We start from the raw sequence: 20,584 nt of genomic DNA on the forward strand, positions 1-20,584 counted from the left end.
TGGTACAGAAGCCGGGTACTACGGAAGCCGGATAGTGCCAGGGATGAATACTTTTTCCGTAGGGGGTGTATACATTTCTTGCGCACAGGGGTCAATTTTTATTCCGTAGGGGGTGTATACATTTCTTGCGCATAGGGGGTCAATATTTTTTGCACAAAGGGGGTGAAATTTGTTTGCAGATTGGGGGTCAGTATATTTTTTACACGTCGAGTCGAGTATTTAGCTCGAGTCAATTAGAGTCACAACTAGATGAGAAAAATATGAAAAATAAAAACATGAGAGAACGTCATTTTCTGGCATTTACCTCTGGGTTATTACATGTCGTCACCGACACCACGAACTGACAGTGACACTCAGTCTTGCGCGATGATCTCATTTTGTTAATGTGCGCATTTTAGCAAACTGAGTTATATTTATTTTCACGCTCTGGCACCACTTCTAGCGTGCACTTCGTGCATGATCGTTTTCACGAACTGATAGGCCTACCGGTCTTGATTTCACTAGTTAACACAAATTTCAATTACATATTGGGGTAAGACAGAGAGTATATGGATGGATTAAATTCATGTAAAACCTTTCAAAGCATTTTTCTCTGCGCTCAATTGCCGCAATAAGCTGGAGTGTCAGTTGGTAAAAAAGTCAGTCCATTTATCTGAAGTGTCCATTGTGCGGGCGCACTAATGGGTGCTGGTTATTGAAACGGATATTGTTGATTTTCACGAACTGACACCCACTTGCAACTGAGTGTCAGTTCATGGTGTCGGTGACGATGTGGTCACACCAAATGTGACTTGGTGATAATAATGAAAACTATAAACAGCACTGTCAGTCATTGCAAAATTTTTTTCGCAAAGAAGTTTGCTTTCATTTTGGGATTCGAGTCGAGTCGAGCCATAATTATGCTCCCAGTACGGTGACTCCAGTAGAGTCAAGTCGAGTTGCCAAAAATTGTGACTTGGGTCGGACACGGGTCGAGTCATTGACTCGAAATTGCCATTTGGAACAAATATTTAGTAGCAGCGGTCATTTACTGAACGAAAATATACTTCGGCGAACTGCTGCTTAAATCAAGCATGTTGGAATAACTACACAAAAGTCAAAGGTTTTGTTACTCTCTGAGCTCAGATCAGGTCGGTAAAAACACGGCGATGACAAAGAAATTGTTTCGACGTTGCTTCCTGTCCTTTTATACTTCTGATGCATGTAATTTATTCGAAACAGCAAAATTAAATCAATTCGTACATGTAACCTATACACTTTTCCTTTTTGACCTTTCTGGAAAAACCTATCGCGATCCATTGACTTTTTGGTAAACATAAATTTGTAGATATAATTGGATTTTTAGTTTTTATTATCTTCGTTTCGGGATAAACAATAGAGTCTTTCGGGGTCCAAGTGGATATTTTTGAAGAATAGTTTCTTTCCAACACTATGCATCCTTTCAAATCAAATACTTTTTTCCCCGCGTTGAAAGGAACAAGTGGGCTAAATGGACAACAGAAGAGGCAACAATGACTTGTCACACGTTTGTTTAAAATGGAGAGATTTTCCCTTTATCGAATACTGACAGTAATTGGTATAAATCATCTTTCGGCCATAGGTGAATCGAAAGCCGGGTTAACATTTTTATTTTTGGAACCATATTAAAGGCATCATTCTTATGCATTATTTGAAATGTGAAATTAATTATATATACGTGTAATGTTTTGAACCAACTGAAAGTGAGGAATTCAGGGAACACGGTAAAAATGGCTTCCCTTTGTTGGGGACCTGAAAACAAAAATGAAAGTAGTAAAATAAAGTCCATCAGAAATTAATTTCATTCACGCTGTTGAATAATTTTGAGTATGTGATTAATTATTATTGAATGTTGCCACAGTTAACTAAAAATGAAAGTGAGGCATGACTGGTACCCACCACCCCATTCTACAGATTGCCAGTGCATTGAATGAGATAGATCCAGGGAACAAGAACGGTTTCCTCGGAAACTTGTTATCGCCATAGGCCTACACATAATTTTTTTTCATGCGATACTTTCACGTACGCACGAACACGTACGTACATAAAACAAGCAGTTTTCACGTGCAATTTAAACTGTCACGTATGGACGTGATAGTTTAAACGTATAAACATTTTTCATGTACGTACGTGAAACTAAAACTGTGACATACGACCATGAAAGTATAACGTTCGTGCGTGACAATTTTCTTTTTATTTGTGTAGCTGTGTTACATTTCCAGCCCCGTACAATGTCCACGCGTTTGCTCCGTACGCTAACTCGGTAAAAAAAAAAGCAAACAAAAAACCTACCACCAGCCTCATATTCTTTGCCGATGAGGGGGTACTACTAATGTAATAGGCGTGCAGTATCTACAATTGTTTTGGTATTTCCTGCTTCCTCTTACGTGTACTAAGCAAAATATTGCCAATAAAGGGTGTGTGGGATAAAAATCATTTCAGACTGTATGCATGTGTGTGTTTATTTTTGTTTTGCTCATTCGAAAGATATTTGATTTGATATTTTATTATTTTTATGCTATTGAAGATACTCTTTTTCATGACCAAAAATTGTGACGTCACCCCATCGAGAACCCTCAATGTTGCATTGATTTGTGTACAAGCAATTGGGAAAATAGTTTACTTTCATAAACTTCCCTTTTCTTTGGAGATTTATTACTGTGAAGGTTCATGGCAATAACCTATCAAGTAACAATTGCTCAAAACTGTTTCGATGAGTAAGTTTTTGGGTTCACCGTTTTGGAGCACAAAACGTAAACTGAGCATTGTCTTCTCAAAATGACATCACAGCAACCGTTACCCGGAAAAATATGGACAATGTAAAATGTTCAAAAGAGTACACTTTTCGGTGCATTGAACCCCAAAGGATGTCTTGATAATTTCCACATATGAAAAACAGTACAAAGTTGCGCAAGAAGTCTGTCAAAGAAAAACTCATTTTATTAACCCTTCAAAAGTCTTCTTTCCGGTCAACAACCGTCTGAAGTTGTTACACCTGCGACAGCATTAACACCAATCTAAACTGGAAAGGCATTTAGTATGAGTACAGTCAGTGACCATTCTTTGGAAACGTTGAATCCAACACTTTCAAAGCCTTGTAAATACGGAATCACTATTTACAATTTTGAATAAAATGCTCATTTCAAGGGATGCTGCAGTAAATTTCTGAATTCCAAAATGCACCTTTGTGTCCCATTTAACCTTAGTTTAAACCTTGCCAGGAAAGCATTTAACCAATAGGAATGTAAAAGTGTTTTCATGAGTTGATTTAATAATTGCAACTGCACTTCAAATGCATTTAATATGTCCGTCATAAAATCTTCAGTCATGCCACTGACGAAATTGAATGATTAAATCGGTAAAATGAATGGCAACAAACGAATTTCTAATCTAATGCCATTCCCGGAGTGAGACAAAAATGACGATAAATGGGAAGAATAAAAATGTTTTCTTTCTTGAATTCCAGTGCTCTGAAAGTGGTGTTATTTCGAAAGTGGAATCGACGTTTGGGGCGGATGGCCTTCTTTGACGAAAATAAACTTTCTTTTAAGCAAATTTAAATGAAAGGAGTGCGAAATTAATAGGAAAACATACACTTGACTTGACTTGACTACAAACACCTTGATTCGACTCGATTTGACCTCTTTACCTAATGACTCGACTTGACTCGATTTACACAACTTAGTGACCGTCACAACTCTGTTGATCTGTCAGATAATGACATAATTAATTAATTAACACTATTAGATTTTAAAAAAAATAACAGATTGAACAGAATAGTAAAAGTCCATGTTGCATCCTGAACAAAGTAAAGATCACAGAAAAAACAATTTGACTTGATTCCAAAATTATGATTTTACTTCCGTCGCAGTTGATGTTATCTAGGTTTTCCAATTACACAATAATGATTTTGTATTTTGTGTATTCTCCAAAGGGCTGGGAATTACACAGACAACGAATTACACTCATTTTGGCCAGGAGGACCCCTTAACGGACAGAGACGCAAGTTTAACTTTCCCAGATATTTAATGCACAAAGAATCAGGCGGGGTTACTTTTTTTTTTAATTCGCATTGCTTGTTTGCATCTAGCATTCTCATTTGAGTCTATATGAACTTGTGATACGGTTAACAATGTTAGGCCTATTATGTATGAAATAAAAAGTTTTAAGTGTGTTACTTCATAAAATTACACCTGTCTAATTTTTTAGGTCATTCAACATATTATGAAGTGATTTGTTATTTATCACAACAATTAGCACTTTTAAAAAGTAAACACTATACAGAAACTGCATAATTCATTCAAAAGGACTTAGTTTTAACAAACTGACTTTTTTGATAAAGGCAAGATGTCTAGGCCACCGTAATTTTTAATTTTGAGCACCTCTAAATGGACGCGATATTCTTTCGGTTTGTAGAAGAAACTGAATGAGCTTGGAACTGGAAGATCATCGTGATACAAGATTAGCTTATACCTTTTTGATCAGAAACGTAACGTGAAGGATGTCACTATATGCATTAATTGTCCGCCAGTTAAACATTAGCTCTTATGTGCTTCAACATACCTTTCTCAACTCAAGTAAACAGGGGATTTTCAACCTCAGGCCATATTGAAGTACACTTGCCGCCGCGTCCTGCTGCCAAGCTTTAGCTTATAAACGTGCAAACCTGTAACAGCCAAACCCATGCGATGGAATAGAATGAAACAAGCAAGGTCATCGCCTTGAGACGCGTCTACTATGTGTCTTTCCCCTCATTTGTGACGCATTGACAGTCACAAGGGCCTTCTTTGGCCAATGTGAACGAACGAACATTGAAAGTGTGCCGAATGTTGAAAGTCCCGACAGTTCAATATGTAACATCAGATTAAGGACAAACTGTTGAGTTTTGGTTTATTTTATTCTATGAACACAGAAACAGACAATGGGGACGCTTCTTCCACTGGGCACAGGATGTTGCGTTGTCAGAACAAGACATGTTGGAATGCTAGTCGCCATCCTAGTATTCGGGTTCTTACTCAGGTGTAAGTTCGCTTCTCTGGCAGAATTTCTCGTGGCACATGTACAAGGACCACAATGTAATTCCTAAATCACTTCATTTGTAACAAATTAGTGAATGATGACTAAAACGGTCATGGCTTAAATTTCTATCAGGGGCTTGTTAACGAACTGCAAAAGGAAAAACACCAGTAACTGAGAACAGGAGCTAAAGCCATGTCAAAGACATTACCAACGGTGGCAATGCAACACATGTTAAAACTATTAGGTTGCTTGGGTTGCTAACTCAGAAGTTATTGGGCTATTTTCTACAATTATTTTCTCGAAAAGGCCTCTTCGCACCACACAGTAAGTTGGATGAATCCCTCATGGTCAGGACAAGACGGAACGCTTCAGATCCAGTGACACCCTGTTCAGGTATGGAAACATTTACCTTGAAATGAATTGAAAAAATCTTGACGATATTGGAATGTCTGCTCATTGATCTCTAACCTAAAATGGTGATCAATATTCCCACCAAAGGAGCCTGTGTTGCTGGTAAAATTGAGCCCTCTCTTGGTCCAGCTCAGGGCTCATTGGACAACAGGGCATGCAACGCGAGTGTATCGCCCCTACGTCCACGAGCACGGTGCCACTAAGAAATGGCTTCAGCCTTTGCTCTCCAAATTGGGCAACATCAGATACATGTAGATTGTTTTTATTCAATACCTACATAAATTCCTGTCATTTGATCGGTGGATTGCTCGTAACATGTCAATGAATTATTCCTTCTATTCAACGGCACCCGTTGAATCAAACTTCATTTCACTTGATTGGTTCACCCCCCGTTTCATGTCTTTCGTTCCAAAGCGCCATCCACTGGTAATTTAAATTGGTTCCCGTCCGTATATTATTTTCCTTTTTCTTACTGTGAAAGAGATATGTGAAAGAGGAGCCTGAACTGGTTTCTATTCAACGTTACCCGTTGAATAGAACGAATAATTCAATGACATGTGATCAACGATCCACTTTTCAGTTGACGGGGAATTATACAGGTATTGCACAATTGCATTTAACAGTATTTAGGCGACCTTACATGTAGAGCCCTTATTTGCATTTAAAAGTTTCTTTACAAATTGTCGACCCTTAAGGGGAAAAGTGGGTAAACAATGCTCAGAATGTAAATCTACATCTGCAAATACATGCCCTATACTTGTTTGTGCACTTGGCATACACTGCAAATCAATAGAACTCAAAAGTTGAGAAGTTTCAGACATGTTTAGTTCCCACAACACAACGAGTTGTGGAGAGGCAGAAACAAGATGTATTGAAGGCGTTGGCCCATGTGGCTCTGAAACTTGGATGGTAATGTAGCGCAAAAAAATTAAGTCGCCGGAAAGTTCTTAAATTTTCAAAGCCTGTAATACTTTTCCACTATCTATGAATTGAATAAGAGTGTTCTGGGTTGGTTTAACAAACAGGTAAAAACATAAACATCGAATTTATTTTGTCGGTATCTGATGCCCTTTCGATATTTTCGATATCATGTCATTAATAATAAGACTTGTTGGTAATATCAAAGTAACATTGATATATCGATGGACAAAATACACTAACGAAACGTTGTCTTGTTTCGAATCAGTTGATACTTTAATAGATTTTCCTGAATTTTGCAGATTTTTGTCTTGTCAATTGTTCAAGGTTTTTGTGAGGATGTTTTTTCGTTGTTTTTTGTAGCATTGGTATCAGGAGCTAAGACTGGTCCTTCATCAGAATGTCCACCTAAAATGTTTTGATCCCGACTGAAACATAACGTAATGCTAAACTTCACCCCCAAATCCTTTTTGGACTATTACATGCATACGTTCTTTTCATGTTTTTATAGTTCACGGCCCCGTCAGTAATCTTCTGGCCACAGCCCAAGCTGGCGTTCCTTCCATTCGAGCGACGTGGTCTGCACCGGATACCAGCGGAAACCCCTGCACTTTACTCTACGTTATTCACTACGAATTGATTATTAGAGACCAGTGCGAACCATTGTCCCATTCCCAACGACTGCTCGCCGCAAACCAGACTGCCACGTCGACGACCATCCATGGTTTAGAAGGATACTCTACTTACAATGTGTGCGTTAAAACATGGAGCAAAGCAGGATACAGTTCGGAGCGCACTGCAACCACAAATACAGTTTCTCTTGCAGGTAAATAATTATGCATTTAAGGTGTCAAAAATGATACGAATAGTTATGAATATAATTGGTACAGTATTCCACAGGGGAAAAAGTAAAACTAATCATTTTCTTGAACAGCACTTCCGTTGCGGATGAGTGCGTCCGAAAACAATTTCAATGACTGGAACACGTAGACCAGTGAAAGCAACAGGCGGCTCCTTTGTTTACAGTCAATGAAATGTTTGGGTCAGACCGGTGCTCAAACTGCCCTTTACCTCAAAATGCGGGGTCTGCTGCGTCATCGTTAAAATGGGAGGCATTTTCATTCGGTGGTTTGGTGAAAGTATAAATTATTACCATTTTAATACTTGTGTGGATTTTTTTCTCGACGCGTTGTGAATTAGTCTTTTGGCTTCGTACTTCCGGCTGGAAAAACATCGCTCATGATGAAGGAAAGGAAAGATCTTTTGGCGGGCTGCTGCGCGTCTCATAGCAAGTGTTTAAATACTGCAGCCGAGATTTTATCGGACGCAGCCATGCACTTCAGTAATTTCTAGCTTGTTTGGCTCTAGAAGTGTTAAACAGATTAATGATGCGGTCAACCAACAGTGATGTCATTCATTTTTCTGGACAGGCATGCAACTGCAATAAGACTAAAAACAGATCTCACTACTTTCTTGCCCCAGAACAAGAATATGTTGGATGCAATAGAGTACCGAAGTGAATACGTCACGCGCACAATTAGTGTGTAAAAGGCATGAGCACGTGAACCAACACGCGCGCGTACTCCATTCGTTTGCACAGCACTTTCTGGTTCACAGTGACGTCACACCTCGGTACTCTATGGGTGCGTTCGATTAGCTTTCCTGAACACACCAGTGTTACACTCAAGGGAAGCCTCAAAATGAGGCTTATCGAACGCTGCAGTGTGTTTTCCAAGGCATTCTGGGGAAAAGGTCAAGTCCCCGCCACGTTCCATCATGTACGTCCATGCTCTAACAGTCCATCCGTGACGTCATTACACTCGGGCAGCCTCCAGAGACCCGCTCACCAGCTGGGGTAGTGGTGGCTGACACCAGGGCAGGCACGAACATCACGTGATGGCTAAACGAACGCTCTCGTGTAAGTTTGACTTACACGTGTAAGCTAATCGAACGCACCCTATACCAAAGATCGTATCGCGCCGCGTAGCGGCGCAAGATGGCGAACTTCACCGTGAATACACGTAAAACGTCATAATCGTATGGGCGCCATAGAGTACCGAAGTGTGACGTCTCTGTGAACCAGAAAGTGCAGTGCAAACGAATGGAGTACGCGCGCATGTTGGTTCACGCGCTGGTTCTCGCGCAATTAATGCCTTTTACACACTAATTGTGCTCGTGACGTATTCATTTCGGTACTCTATTTAAGCAAGCGATACACGTGCGCAATGCACATTAATGGACAGAGCGTAGGCGCCGCGGCAGGCACGTGCACCTACCGAGCCTGCACCCAAGCATTACCGTAAACTGCGCAGGCATATCGCTTGCTCAAATGGCGCCCACAGTAATTACATCTTTTGGGCAAAGTTATCCATCTTGCGCCTTCGGCGCTATACGATCTTTGCTCTATACCGTTTAAATCAAGCACAATCAGTAAGATTGCAGGTCACGATGAAAAGGGTTAAATCGTCTATCAACAGTAGGGTTAGTGCCTGTAATGAGTAGGGGCGGAGCTCCATTAAAAGGGTCCAAATGACTTAAAACTTGGCTTAATGTTTTGCTTTTCAAATCTAATTTGTTCTTAGCGCCTACAGCAGCACCAGCAAATGTTACGTGGACTAGGATCCTCCCAAATCATTTCAATTTCTCTTGGGACGAGGTGCCATGTGGTAACAGAGGCGGTGCAATATCCCAATACAGGTATAGACTGATACCTGTGTCATCTGGCGCCCAACGTAACCGGACGATTTCGTCTAGGTTTGTAGTCATTGAAGAAAATCCGTCTTGCGTGAACTACAATTTCCAAGTACAGGCGCTCTTGGGAAGCAATGGCGGAGGGCCATACAGTAACACAATTCGTGTCACTACTGCAACAAAAGGTGATTAAAGGTTCATTTCTCTAACTCACCATTATTTGCTCATTTAGCTCCATTTAACATCTTCTGTTTTATTTTCCTCAGAGTAAGGTCTTCGCCATTTTCGTGGCTTTGGAAGCCCATTTCAGACACTGCCTTAATCTTGCAGTGTTCTGGCGGTTTGCAGTCTTTTCGTTCTTTCGTGCTGCTGTTTACTGCGCGTTGCCTATGAAGACACAGTTGCCGCTATTATGGAGTGGGGGATGTGACTTCTAATCACTCTTGTTTTATTTGTGCTGCATGCCCTGTCTGTTCTAGTTTGCCCTACGCAAGTGCACCAGAGAAGGCGCTGTACGCTGTCTGTGTTTTCTTCGCGTATTTAGCACCAACTTCGTCCCCAGTGGTGTATGTTTTTCAGCACAGCTTCAAATGGTAACCCCTTGGAAGGAAACTTTTTCTTGTGTCCTGACTTAATGCAAAAACAGCGAGGAAACGATTTATCTCGGGTTTTGGGTGTTTATAATTTCAAAGTGTGTTACGTGTTTTTACGTTTGCTGTAAATTATTACATCCATTTTTACTTTTAATTAATCCCCTTTTCTCCGTGTTGATTATAATCACAAAAAAGCGATACTGCATATGGATTGGATGAGATTTTTAACTTTTTATTTTTATAAAACTCGCTGTCCCCGATACATAACTTAATGCTAGGACGTCGCGTCCTGCCGTTGCGCTGTCGCGTCCTGATGTGCCGTCGCGTCATGTTGTCGCATCGTATCGCCGTGCCTTACTGTTTCTAAAAATGGCTGGTGATTATCACGGCCAGTAGAGGGCGTATGCCTCAAGTCCTGGCCTACAAGATGTGATGGTACGTGTATTTATTGGCTTTGAACTTAGCTCCGTCTCCAAGGGCGCCCCTATTTTCACCAGTATAATAACTCGACGGCAAGAGAACAATGCGACTGCACGACGTGACGCAATTTTTCCATAGAACACCATAGAACGAATTATTAGGACAGCAAATTTTAACTGCGACGCTTTGCACGTATTGATCTGACTTGTTCTCTTCCTAAAAATTTGTGAAAGGCATTTGCCCTTCTCAGCTTGTTAGGGCGGTGGGAACGATAGGTCCGGAGGGTGATATCAAAGTTTCATTGAAGTGCACAGCGATAATGCACACTGCCAAGATGCCAACACCGTCGAGCACAGTTACAGCTGTCAGTGTGCTCTGATGTCTGCATCAGTTTGCTTCGGTAATTTGAGCACAAACAGTGCGATACAACTTGCTTCCAAGGTGTCGTCACACAGTAAATTGCACCAACGTAGTGTGCGGAAAAGAATCAATGTTAAAAGCCTGTGCAGAGACAGGAGAGAGAAAAACAGATTCAAACGATTATTATAGTAATTACTGTACAATATTTGAACAAATTACCTGAGTATATACGACGGTGGACTGCCGCCCCTCCTCAAATTGCTTCATTTCATTTTCGAACTTTGTCCAGTTCATGGCCCGGTTAGCAACCTTAATGCAACTACTCTCAGCGACTCCCCTTCCATTCGAGTAAGGTGGTCCTTGCCGGACATCAGTCAAAATAAGTGCAGCATGCGTTACATCATCGAGTACGAGTTAACGAGGAGAGACCTCTGCGATCCCATAAACCATCCTCATCGCGTACTTGCTGGCAACCAGACATCCACATCTATAACCATCCATCGTGTCCAGGCCTACTCTACCTATAAAGTTTACGTCAGGACATGGAACCAAGCAGGAGCTGGCGCGGAGAGGTCTGGAACCACGAATACGCGCTCTTTTGAAGGTACTATCGAAAGGCACAAACACGAAATTTAAGGCCAGAAAGAACCTAATAGCCAAACAAAGCTGCAACGTGAAAAAGTATGCGTGACACTTGGCGATATGCAAATACGGAAAACAGATTGAAATTTACAATATTATAACATAGTGATAGAAGTCTGCAACCAGATCAGTGTTGGAAAGACTGAAGATATGATCTTAACCCAGAATGATGTCCTGAATTAACCGAAGGTGACCGAAATTATCGAATGTTATCTACCAATTTAACCTATCGTCCGGTAGCTTGAAAAATAAGTCCTTCACCGTGTCTGAAAAATCCACCTGTGTAAAGGTCAGATCGAGACTTGTACAGCCTACAACCATAACCTGTCCCTGAGACAGTTTCAGCATAATGTTATGCTTACTGACCATTTTTGATGCAGATGAACTGGAACATTTCTGCTGACAGTTTCATCGGGAAATGTCTTACTGGTTTATGAATGAGCTTCGACAATTTTCTGTCGATTAATGAGTATGCAATATTAACATACACAGTGCAACGCGCTAATAAAGGAGACAATACCAGTTGCAAAGATGGACTGACGCCAGCAATTATTCAGTGTTGTGTATATCCACAGAGCCGTCTGAAGGACCCACAAACATTACAGTTACTTCTCGGATGCGGCACAGCATTGTATTCGCTTGGAGTGAAATACCTTGTGGTCACAGACATGGCCAAATTCGGGATTACCAGGTGAGACGGTAATAGTGCGTGTATACTCAGTCTTATAACAGCACAAAATCTGCAGGTTTTTTATTCTCATTTCATTAAGCTTTCGTTTTTATTCACATCAGTATTAAAAACAAATGTGTTCGGATATGTCTCTGAGAAAGTTGACTTCCAAAATTTTATGGAGGAGAGGAAAGGTTTCTATTTTCATACTTTTATACTGAAACAATGAACAATCTGCGTTGTTAATTCATCCCCGTAATTTTGCATTGTATACATATTTTACATGGCAGTCTTCAACATACACATTTCTTTCAAACTTTGCCGTCATGTTCAACCCATTCTGCCTGGAAGTGATTGCATATGCATTACGCTGCACGCACATATATGAACAACGGTGCGAGGTTGGATTTAAGACATGCATACGTCGAAAGTTGGCGAATTATGTTATTTTAGAATTTTATACTATATCCACGATGATGGATTTCGACTGGAGCTCGCAGATGAAACGCGACTATCCAAGGACGTTTCATCAAGTCTACCCATCCAGTTGCTAAACTTTATTGTCTGTAAGTTATGATATGGAATGCTTGGAATATCTTGCAGCTGCGTGTCGTAAATGTACTTTGGATGTTGGTTTGCTTTCAGACAAGGCTCAGGGCACTGGAAAAGCCATATGATTTGGCGTTTACGCCCGCTGATACCTATGAGACTGTCAACGTCTCGCCCTCCTCTATGTTATACGCTAGTGACGTGTTAGAACCAGCAACGAAATACGAGTTTCTGGTCGCTGGCGTTAACGAGCATGGAGCCGGAAAGTGGGCACGGATCGAGGCCTTCACCACCGTGGAAACGGGTACAGTCATACTGTCTTAACCGAGAACACTTTCAAAGGGACTTTTCAAACATGTATTGGCAGTATTGTTATAATGTACAGTTTGCATAAACTGTGGCGTCGCCGCCCCAAGATTTTGCATGGAAATCGGGACCTTTTACGCGCCTGCATGAAATCAGCTACATTGCCAGTTGAATTGGATAGCTTAAAATATGAGCAAGTTTGACGAGAATTCTTACAAGAACCATAAAGAAACTATATCAGCACATGCTCATTGTAATACAAAACTGGTCCAAACTGCTTGGAGACTACAGTGATCTAAAATACAAATCACAAAATATGGAGGGCCTATTGATCCTAGCAGAATCTTTCTCAGAGGCAAAGGATGTCAGGCCTTCCTTATTTTGTGAAAATGCACATTGCTGGAGCGTGGAGAATAAAAAACTGTAAACTTTTAAACTTTTCCACAAAAACCGCTTGGTGTTACATTGAGGTTTTAATTTTTCTCAACAAATACCGTTTTGTTTTATGGTTAGGCACCATTTGAGATTAATAACTGAGTCAAAAGGAATTTGTCAGTGTTTTATTATTGAAAGTATTGTCATTTGTCTTTGCTGTGTGAAGGAATGGACCCGCCTCCTAGGCCATCCAGCGATCCCTCAAAATCAACCAATTCGACAGTTACCATCAACGTGAAGTTACCTTTACGGTCGCGGTACATAACGTAAGTACACGGGGAGTTCCATCAAAATTTAAAATTTAGGGTTCGAATGAGAGGTTCCCTCTCCTTGAAACTGTCTTGAAATTGTCATACACAGCAAGAACTGAATTTTCATTGTTGGTACGTTAATGGCTGGACATCCTCAACAAAACACAACCATTAAACATGTATTATACAAGTAATGAATACTTACGAGTGTTGTGGCCTTATGGAGCAAAACGGTCTGTGGATTCGTAAATTGTCTTGTCTTGTCTTCTCTTGTTTTTTTGGTACTCACCACAGACATTATTATAAACGCATATGTCTGAGGTACTCACCGCATAGGCACGCAAGTGTATGCGCATTTGACATGGAGCACGCTGAGTACGCGTAACTAATTTACTCCGGCATATGCGGTCTTAGCCTTTGATCAAGGCGCCCGCTGCGAAATGGATAGTCAAGACCACACGACGGACTGCATGCAAGCTCTTGAGCGACTATCCATTTTGCCGCGGGCGCTTTGATCAAATGCTAGTGTGGTCTTTGCGTACACACAGAACGTTGCAAGAGCCCGCTTGTTACCACCTGTCTTTCTTTTCGCCGATTGGGGGTGCACTTCAACTCGGGGCACATACAAATTTGAAACATTCATTATTGAATTTATACAACACCTATTTCATTTGGGTAACTTAGACTATGAGCAATTTTAGGGAAAAAATGGAAATTGGAATTTCTAGTATAAAATGCTAGTACACTTGTGGTCAGCTATAATCATTATTATTGACAAGTGGGGTTCATTTGTTATAAGGAGAAAATGTGAAAATGCATAGTACTAAGCGAGCGAAAACGTCGTAACGGTTGTGCATGTACCTGTCCATTACACCCGTCACTCCAGTGCGCGATTGTACATGGGCCTCATCGGACTGCTCAGCGCATGCAGGTAGATGGCAAGTCCAACTTTGCCAACTATTTGCGTCTTGTTAGCGCAGGCCCATTCGGAAAGCCATGGATATGTCATGAGAAATACATGTACAAACCAAGATAACTGGCTGGACTCAATAATTCATCAACTTCCTCACATTTTGTAATGTCTTTGGGACTAATTCCTCATTTATTGCAGTGGCATCCAAATTGGTGTGAAGGAGGTCTACTCAGATAGAAAAATGGAAATCTTGACAACCAAACGCCCAGCCGACTTCACACCAGATTATGTAGCGGGAGAACTGAGCAAAGCGGACCTCGAAGAAACATTTACCGTGGGTGACGGGCATACGTATGGTGCATTCCATAACCAGCCTCTGCACCCTGACACGGAATACGACATCTATCTGGGTTCAGTGAGCAGGGTTTCAGACACAGTAAGGGACAGAGTGAGAATTACACATGATTTACTCTTGTGTCCAAGCAGTTCAACGTTTTATTTTAATTATGAGAGAGAACCCCTTTACAAGTCTCTGCCCATACAACGTCCGAAGTTTTCAAGGCATTCACTAAAATGGGGATATTTATAGTGTTAAAGGAAGAGTGTCTTGATCAGACCCAAATGGAAAAATGTACTTAGATCATCGCTACGGGATTAGTTAAGCATGAATAAAGAACAAAATGGAAACCACGAAGCACAGTATTTTTATTGACAGTTCTTATGAGGCGGAACTGATTTTGTGGACATTGCCATTAACGAGTGGTCACGTGATCAGAATCTCGACGTTGATGTCACTGGGGCGCTCGCACCGCGCCAGCTGACACATTTCTGCGACGATTATTTCTACAGACCAATTTTTGCCTTCTCGTCTGCAATGCCGCATTGTATAGTACTGTTTTGTGTCGGACAAACAATTCCTGGCCAGCATGCACGATGGCATCATTACAAGAAAAGCCGCATTTACGGCGGCAGTCGTTGGCAAAGTACTGCCGTCCTCCAGGAAAAGACCGTCAAGCGAGGGTGTGTAGCGGTGAACATTGTACTCGTAAGGGCTACGAGAAAATCCTGTAGAACGAAATGGAGCAAGCATGAAGGCTCAGGTTGAAGCCCGATGCGGTGCCGAGCGTGTTCCACAACGATGCTGAGGACTCCCCTCCCCACGCTAGTGGGCCTGATTTTGTACTCGCTGGTACCCAGTGTTTGCGCCGGCCCATAAGCACTTGTGTCACCATCGAGATTCTGATCACGTGACCACTCGTAAACGGCCGCGTCCACAAAATCAGTTCCTCCTCATAAAAACTGTGTATAGAAAAAAATGCTTTTCCTTTTTTTGTTCTTTATTCATGCTTAACTAATCCTGTAGCGACGATCTAAGTATATTTGCAATTTGGGCCTGATAAATACAATCTTCCTTTAATCTTTCACGATATAATGAACCCTGTTAAGACTACTTATGTGATATGTGGAACACTTATAAGCTACCAAAATTGATTTAAAAACTTTCTTTTTGAAGTTCAGACTCTTTCTTTTCTATAATTTCTTTCGATTTGTGTGTCTGCTTTTATTCCTAGGAATTTGCAGTATCGTGGGGAGAGCCACTTCGGGTAAAAGGTCAGTAACTTGGTTTTACCTTCATTGCAGAACTGCATTTTCCCTTGATGTTTGTCCACTTTCTTGAGATATCAATTGAACTTATAGGTCAGAACGAGACAGAAAGGACGAAAACTGGCATGTTCATAACAGGCATTGCGGGCAATCATTTCGTTGCAACATAGGCCTATTGATAACAAACGGCGTAGTGCATATACCCATAGCCTTTGAAATACGGATCAAAATGCGTCAAAGGTAGTTGATTCATTTGATAAAAACTTACTGAATCCTATGTATTTGGGTTTTTCGATAAAAGAAAACAGCTCTGCTCTGCTTCCGTTTTGAGCGGTCTAATCACTTGCAACGCCGTTAAAAAGGGTTAATGGCAGCAATGCTCAGCTATTTCAAGTCTTGTTGAAGTATATCTATTTGCATGTTCTGCCTTTTTATATTTATTTTTTTGTTTATTTATATATTTTTTAATTTTTTAGTGCGGGCCAACTATTTCTTGCCAGTAGCTGCCGTGGCAGTGCCGATTCCTTTGGTCATCATCCTGTGCAGTACAGTCGCTGGAGTGATCTTTGTAAGGTTAGATAAAACCACAAAGGATGTGGCTTCTTTTTGCAAACATTTAGCCTCAACTTTGTCTAAACTGCGGCGAAGAATTATTCATTCGTTTTTTTTCTTCATGCATAACGTAATGCGTGATCAGACTACGGTATTATCGAAATGCTTGGAATTGTACTCCTATCACCGACATTGTATTCGAGCGTATTTAAAAGCAAATCTAAAAGTATTTTCTAGGAACATGATGCTCCTCCCGATCAACGACTGAAAGGAAATTTTAAGTCAAGTAGCATGCAAAAACTATTGAAAAACATATCCATTATAGAATAAGTTTGTATTTGTTATACAACTGAATTGCGGTTGTTTCCAAGTGATTTTTGTTGCTCGTGTTGTTCCAACAGCTGTTTTGAATAGTATCCCCCAGACATGGTTTAAATGTAGTCATTTGTTTTATCGTCTTGATTTTTTCTTACATCATGATGGCAGAAAGAAGCTAGGAAGGAGACGACAGGACAGCGCTCACATTGGTGGAGTGAGTGGTGAGATATAAAATCTTGTCCCATTAGATTATAGTTTGTTGTTTAATTGTGTTAGGTACAATATTTAATTAAGGACTAATCCGAGGAGACACTTGTCTCAACCCAGACTGCGTTCGTGTTGTGCGCGTCTTCCCAGCCTGAAAAAATCGAAAATCTTCACCGATAGAGGGCGGTCACACACAGAGGATCTATAGGGTGTGTGCGTCACATCGTTCCATGTAAACACATGTACATGTACATGAAGTATTTGTACAGGGCGGTGAAAGAAACGATGAACTACGGTCAGAATCTTGACTAAGGGTGACACCCGCAGTGGCACTAAACTCCCGCGCGTTCTTTGCAGTTACGTGCGCGTGCGTTTGACAGTCGATGCAGCATGTTGGTGCAAGAGGCGTGCATTAAACGCACGTGTACTCACCCAACCACGAGCATGGTGCAACCGGGAAATTGGCTCCTAATCTGCCCCAAGTGGCAGCAAGAGATGGCGCAGTTTTCCTGGCAACGGAGGCTCTTTTGGTTGGTTGGCCCCCATTAATGCCTTAAGCTGGTGACGGTGCTGGTTGCATGGCAAATATAAGAAAACCTGGTGTGCGCGCTCCTTATCCTAAGTTCGCAGTACTCGTGTGCCGACATGGACGCACAGCCGCCATTGCCACTGTGGGCGAAAGTTAGCTAAAAGCGCACGTACGTGAAATGCGAATACCGTGCGCACGTTTTTTCCACGGTGGCAATCCGGTTCGTAAGTGTGACGTCGCTTCAGTTTAAACCACGCCCACTACACATGCAGTGCACACAGAGTTACGCGCATTAATCGTCATTTACATGTAGCCATGGAACCGGAAGTTAACGTGCAACTTCAGCGATCGTCCAATGGGAGCCTGTAAATCGTGGCGCGGCCGCGTGTATGACGAAGTCACCTGCAAACGTCCACGGATGGTGGTCCTTGCTTTGGGTCACGCACTCTAGGTTTTCTTTATAGAGCTCTGTCATTGCAACTGAGCCCTCCCCCATCAGCATGGCTCAAGGCAGATGCTCTCTGCAGGATTAGTCTTTGATCATCTTCCTGAGACCGGGCAATTTCCTAACGTACTCGAAGATGTTAACAAATTACTAGATTAAGTGTCAGTGGTCTAAAATTAAATGACCGCATTCAGTTCCTTCAACTTATTGAAGTGTTGAAGAGTGGGGCACCAGGTAAACTTTGCCTTCCATAAACGTTACCCAGTTTGATTGCCAGAAAAGTGTTGAGAAACAGGAGTTTGGAACTAAACATTAATGGTAAATGTATAATTTTACTATAATTTACTCTCAAAGAGCCAAGTATTTTATGCCTATCTCACAACTGGGGGCGGGGTCCCCCGCCCTCCCAGCACTCGGATTTATCACGCTCGATTGTTTTGAAACTTGGCATGCATGTAACGACATAAATTTTATAACCAACACCAAATAACATGAAGTTTGAACTCATCAGACATATTGTTTTGTTGCTATGGTCATTTGAAGTTCAACGCTGCACGCGTTGCAGCCCACGTGCATTGAGCGCGGAAGTGTCCAATTCTCACAAATGTTAATGACTGCAGAAATCTACGGTAAGAACTCTTTGATGCTCTGCTTTTCATACAAATGCCCTGCGGCGATATCGGAAAACAATGTTGAGAGGGCGAATTCCGCCCCCAGCTCTTGTAGGGTTAAGCCTAATCAAGGATAAAATGTGACCCACCCTGTGGAAATGAATCTCAAGTCGCCAGAGCCACTTTTGAGTTTTAATTTGTATTCGAAAGACCAAATTGTATTTTTTTTATGATTTACTTAGTTTAGTATCCTGATAGAAGTGGATACTCCATGGTGACAAATGCTGTGGGTTCCTATTGATTTACACTGTGCAAAATTATTATACTCCAAAGTGGCTCTGGCGACTTAAGACTCATTTTCTCAAATTGGGTCACAAATTGGGAAATCTCGACCATTTCGAGTAACATTTTGGTTTCATTTCACGGAATGGCTACTTTTGTTGCCCGTAGAGGTAGGACTAGAATTGTTTGCGTTTGCTTTCTATTTCCTTAAGCTGTTCTTTTTAAATTTATAAGGTGATGTTGAGCTTCGAGAAGGCCCATTACGACATGCAAAAGCAAATCCTTATTGGAACGAGGAAGCGCCATATGAACCTATTGCAATACTGTGTGAGTCGGATTCGATTGCAAAGTCGATGGGAAAACCGAACAAAGAAAAGAAGAAACCTGTACCTGCCCCAAGGAAAACGGCACCATGTGGAAAAGGTCTCAAGGACTATCCTTACGAGGTTTGTTGCGATTTAGGTTTGAGGTCTTTAGAAGGGAGAACAGTAGAACTAAAAGGCTCTAAGAGAAAATCGCTCCGTCGGACTAATTTATTGTTATAACACAGTCACAACATAAATATTTCTCCCGTTTCTCGACATTTTCGTTAATTGGCCGATATTTTTCCCCAACCCAAATCGTTGATACTTGAGTAGACTAGTGTCGTTAATATTCGCTACACTTGGCATGCATACATTGCTTTTTTTTCAGAACCCCCAATAACATGTCACAACTGACAAATCTTCTTCAAATATTTAGGTTATGTTTTTTATATACTGATCCCCGCATCTCAACAACTTTGATTATGCGGATTGTTTTACAAACAAACAGACGTGCGCATTCAGTATATAGCCGGCCGGCTCGAGATCACTCTAACTTATTCAGGCCCAGAAAATTCATTGTCACAATTAATTATAATAACCGTTTCTATAAAGAGGACAACAATGTATAGACTTCATTTAACAGAAAAAAATGTGATTTCAACAGTGACTAATGAGAAAAAAATCTCTTTGCTTGCATAATGAGTATCGTTTGCTCCGAGTCTCTCGTAAAATGTACATTACCCTTAATTTACATTTTAAAAGTAAAGTCCTTAGTTTATTTCAAATTTCAGAATATGCCACCTGTTTTTGTGGATGACTCTGTGGTGGAACCTGACGCGAAGAATAATCCTGGTAACAGTATCCCCTTGTTCACCTTAACGCACACACATTGCAACATTTAGAATTGCACATGTAATCTCATATTTTTACAGCCAAAACACTCATGATAACAGTCTCTCGTCTTGACGACGGACAGACCTTCGAGACATTTTTCAAACTTTTTATGTCTTTTACTACAAGTTCTGCCGACGCAATTTATTATGATTGAAGGAGCACAGCTATAACCCATTTGTCTTCCAAAATTTCAGTATCTTTATTATGATGTGTGAATGTTTCATCCCCGTGCTTATATAAGTAAAAGAATACATGCATTGCAGGAGCTGTGTTGCTATATTGACAGGAATAGGACCGTTCAGTAAAATATATATATACCAAATGGAATTAATTCAATCTTTCTGTATTGTCATGATATTTCTTCCTTTGAGCGAATTCAGATGGAGCCAAATTAAAAAAATGCCCGCCGAAGAAAGAGGTCCTCGTCTACGACACGCCCAGGCCCATTGGACATAAGGTCGAACCTAAAGCACAGGCAGCCAATCCAGTTGCCTGGCCAAGTGCTACAGGCGCGAATGCAGTTCATGAGGCTGTGCCATTGGCGCAATTTGAAGACTATATCCACAAGAAAAAGAAAAGAACTTACAGGGACGGTAACGGTTTCTTGAAGGATTATGAGGTGGGTGGCTCCAGTGCATGA

At 41.1% G+C, this 20,584-nt stretch overlaps 1 protein-coding gene across 3 annotated transcripts in view; it reads left to right on the forward strand.

Annotated features, from left to right (window-relative positions):
- Positions 1-20,584, forward strand: part of LOC110980144 (receptor-type tyrosine-protein phosphatase kappa-like) — a 30,964-nt gene that overhangs the window by 2,706 nt on the left and 7,674 nt on the right. For 2 of the 3 annotated variants that reach the window (XM_087144484.1, XM_087144486.1), the window contains exons 2-16: positions 4,931-5,039; positions 5,344-5,430; positions 6,878-7,192; positions 8,949-9,242; positions 10,720-11,034; positions 11,648-11,763; positions 12,388-12,595; positions 13,199-13,298; positions 14,395-14,632; positions 15,768-15,807; positions 16,278-16,374; positions 16,840-16,892; positions 18,980-19,191; positions 19,842-19,902; positions 20,316-20,563. In XM_087144484.1, the coding sequence (XP_087000610.1) occupies positions 4,940-5,039; positions 5,344-5,430; positions 6,878-7,192; positions 8,949-9,242; positions 10,720-11,034; positions 11,648-11,763; positions 12,388-12,595; positions 13,199-13,298; positions 14,395-14,632; positions 15,768-15,807; positions 16,278-16,374; positions 16,840-16,892; positions 18,980-19,191; positions 19,842-19,902; positions 20,316-20,563 (2,484 nt within the window). In that variant the 5' untranslated portion in view covers positions 4,931-4,939. The remainder of the gene's footprint in view (positions 1-4,930; positions 5,040-5,343; positions 5,431-6,877; positions 7,193-8,948; positions 9,243-10,719; positions 11,035-11,647; positions 11,764-12,387; positions 12,596-13,198; positions 13,299-14,394; positions 14,633-15,767; positions 15,808-16,277; positions 16,375-16,839; positions 16,893-18,979; positions 19,192-19,841; positions 19,903-20,315; positions 20,564-20,584) is intronic. The other variant, XM_087144485.1, reaches the window with a different exon arrangement.

The sequence above is a fragment of the Acanthaster planci genome, linkage group LG12, assembly GCF_054643075.1.
Source record: "Acanthaster planci isolate LZ-2023a linkage group LG12, COTS_SCS, whole genome shotgun sequence".
NCBI classification, from domain to species: Eukaryota; Metazoa; Echinodermata; class Asteroidea; order Valvatida; family Acanthasteridae; genus Acanthaster; species Acanthaster planci.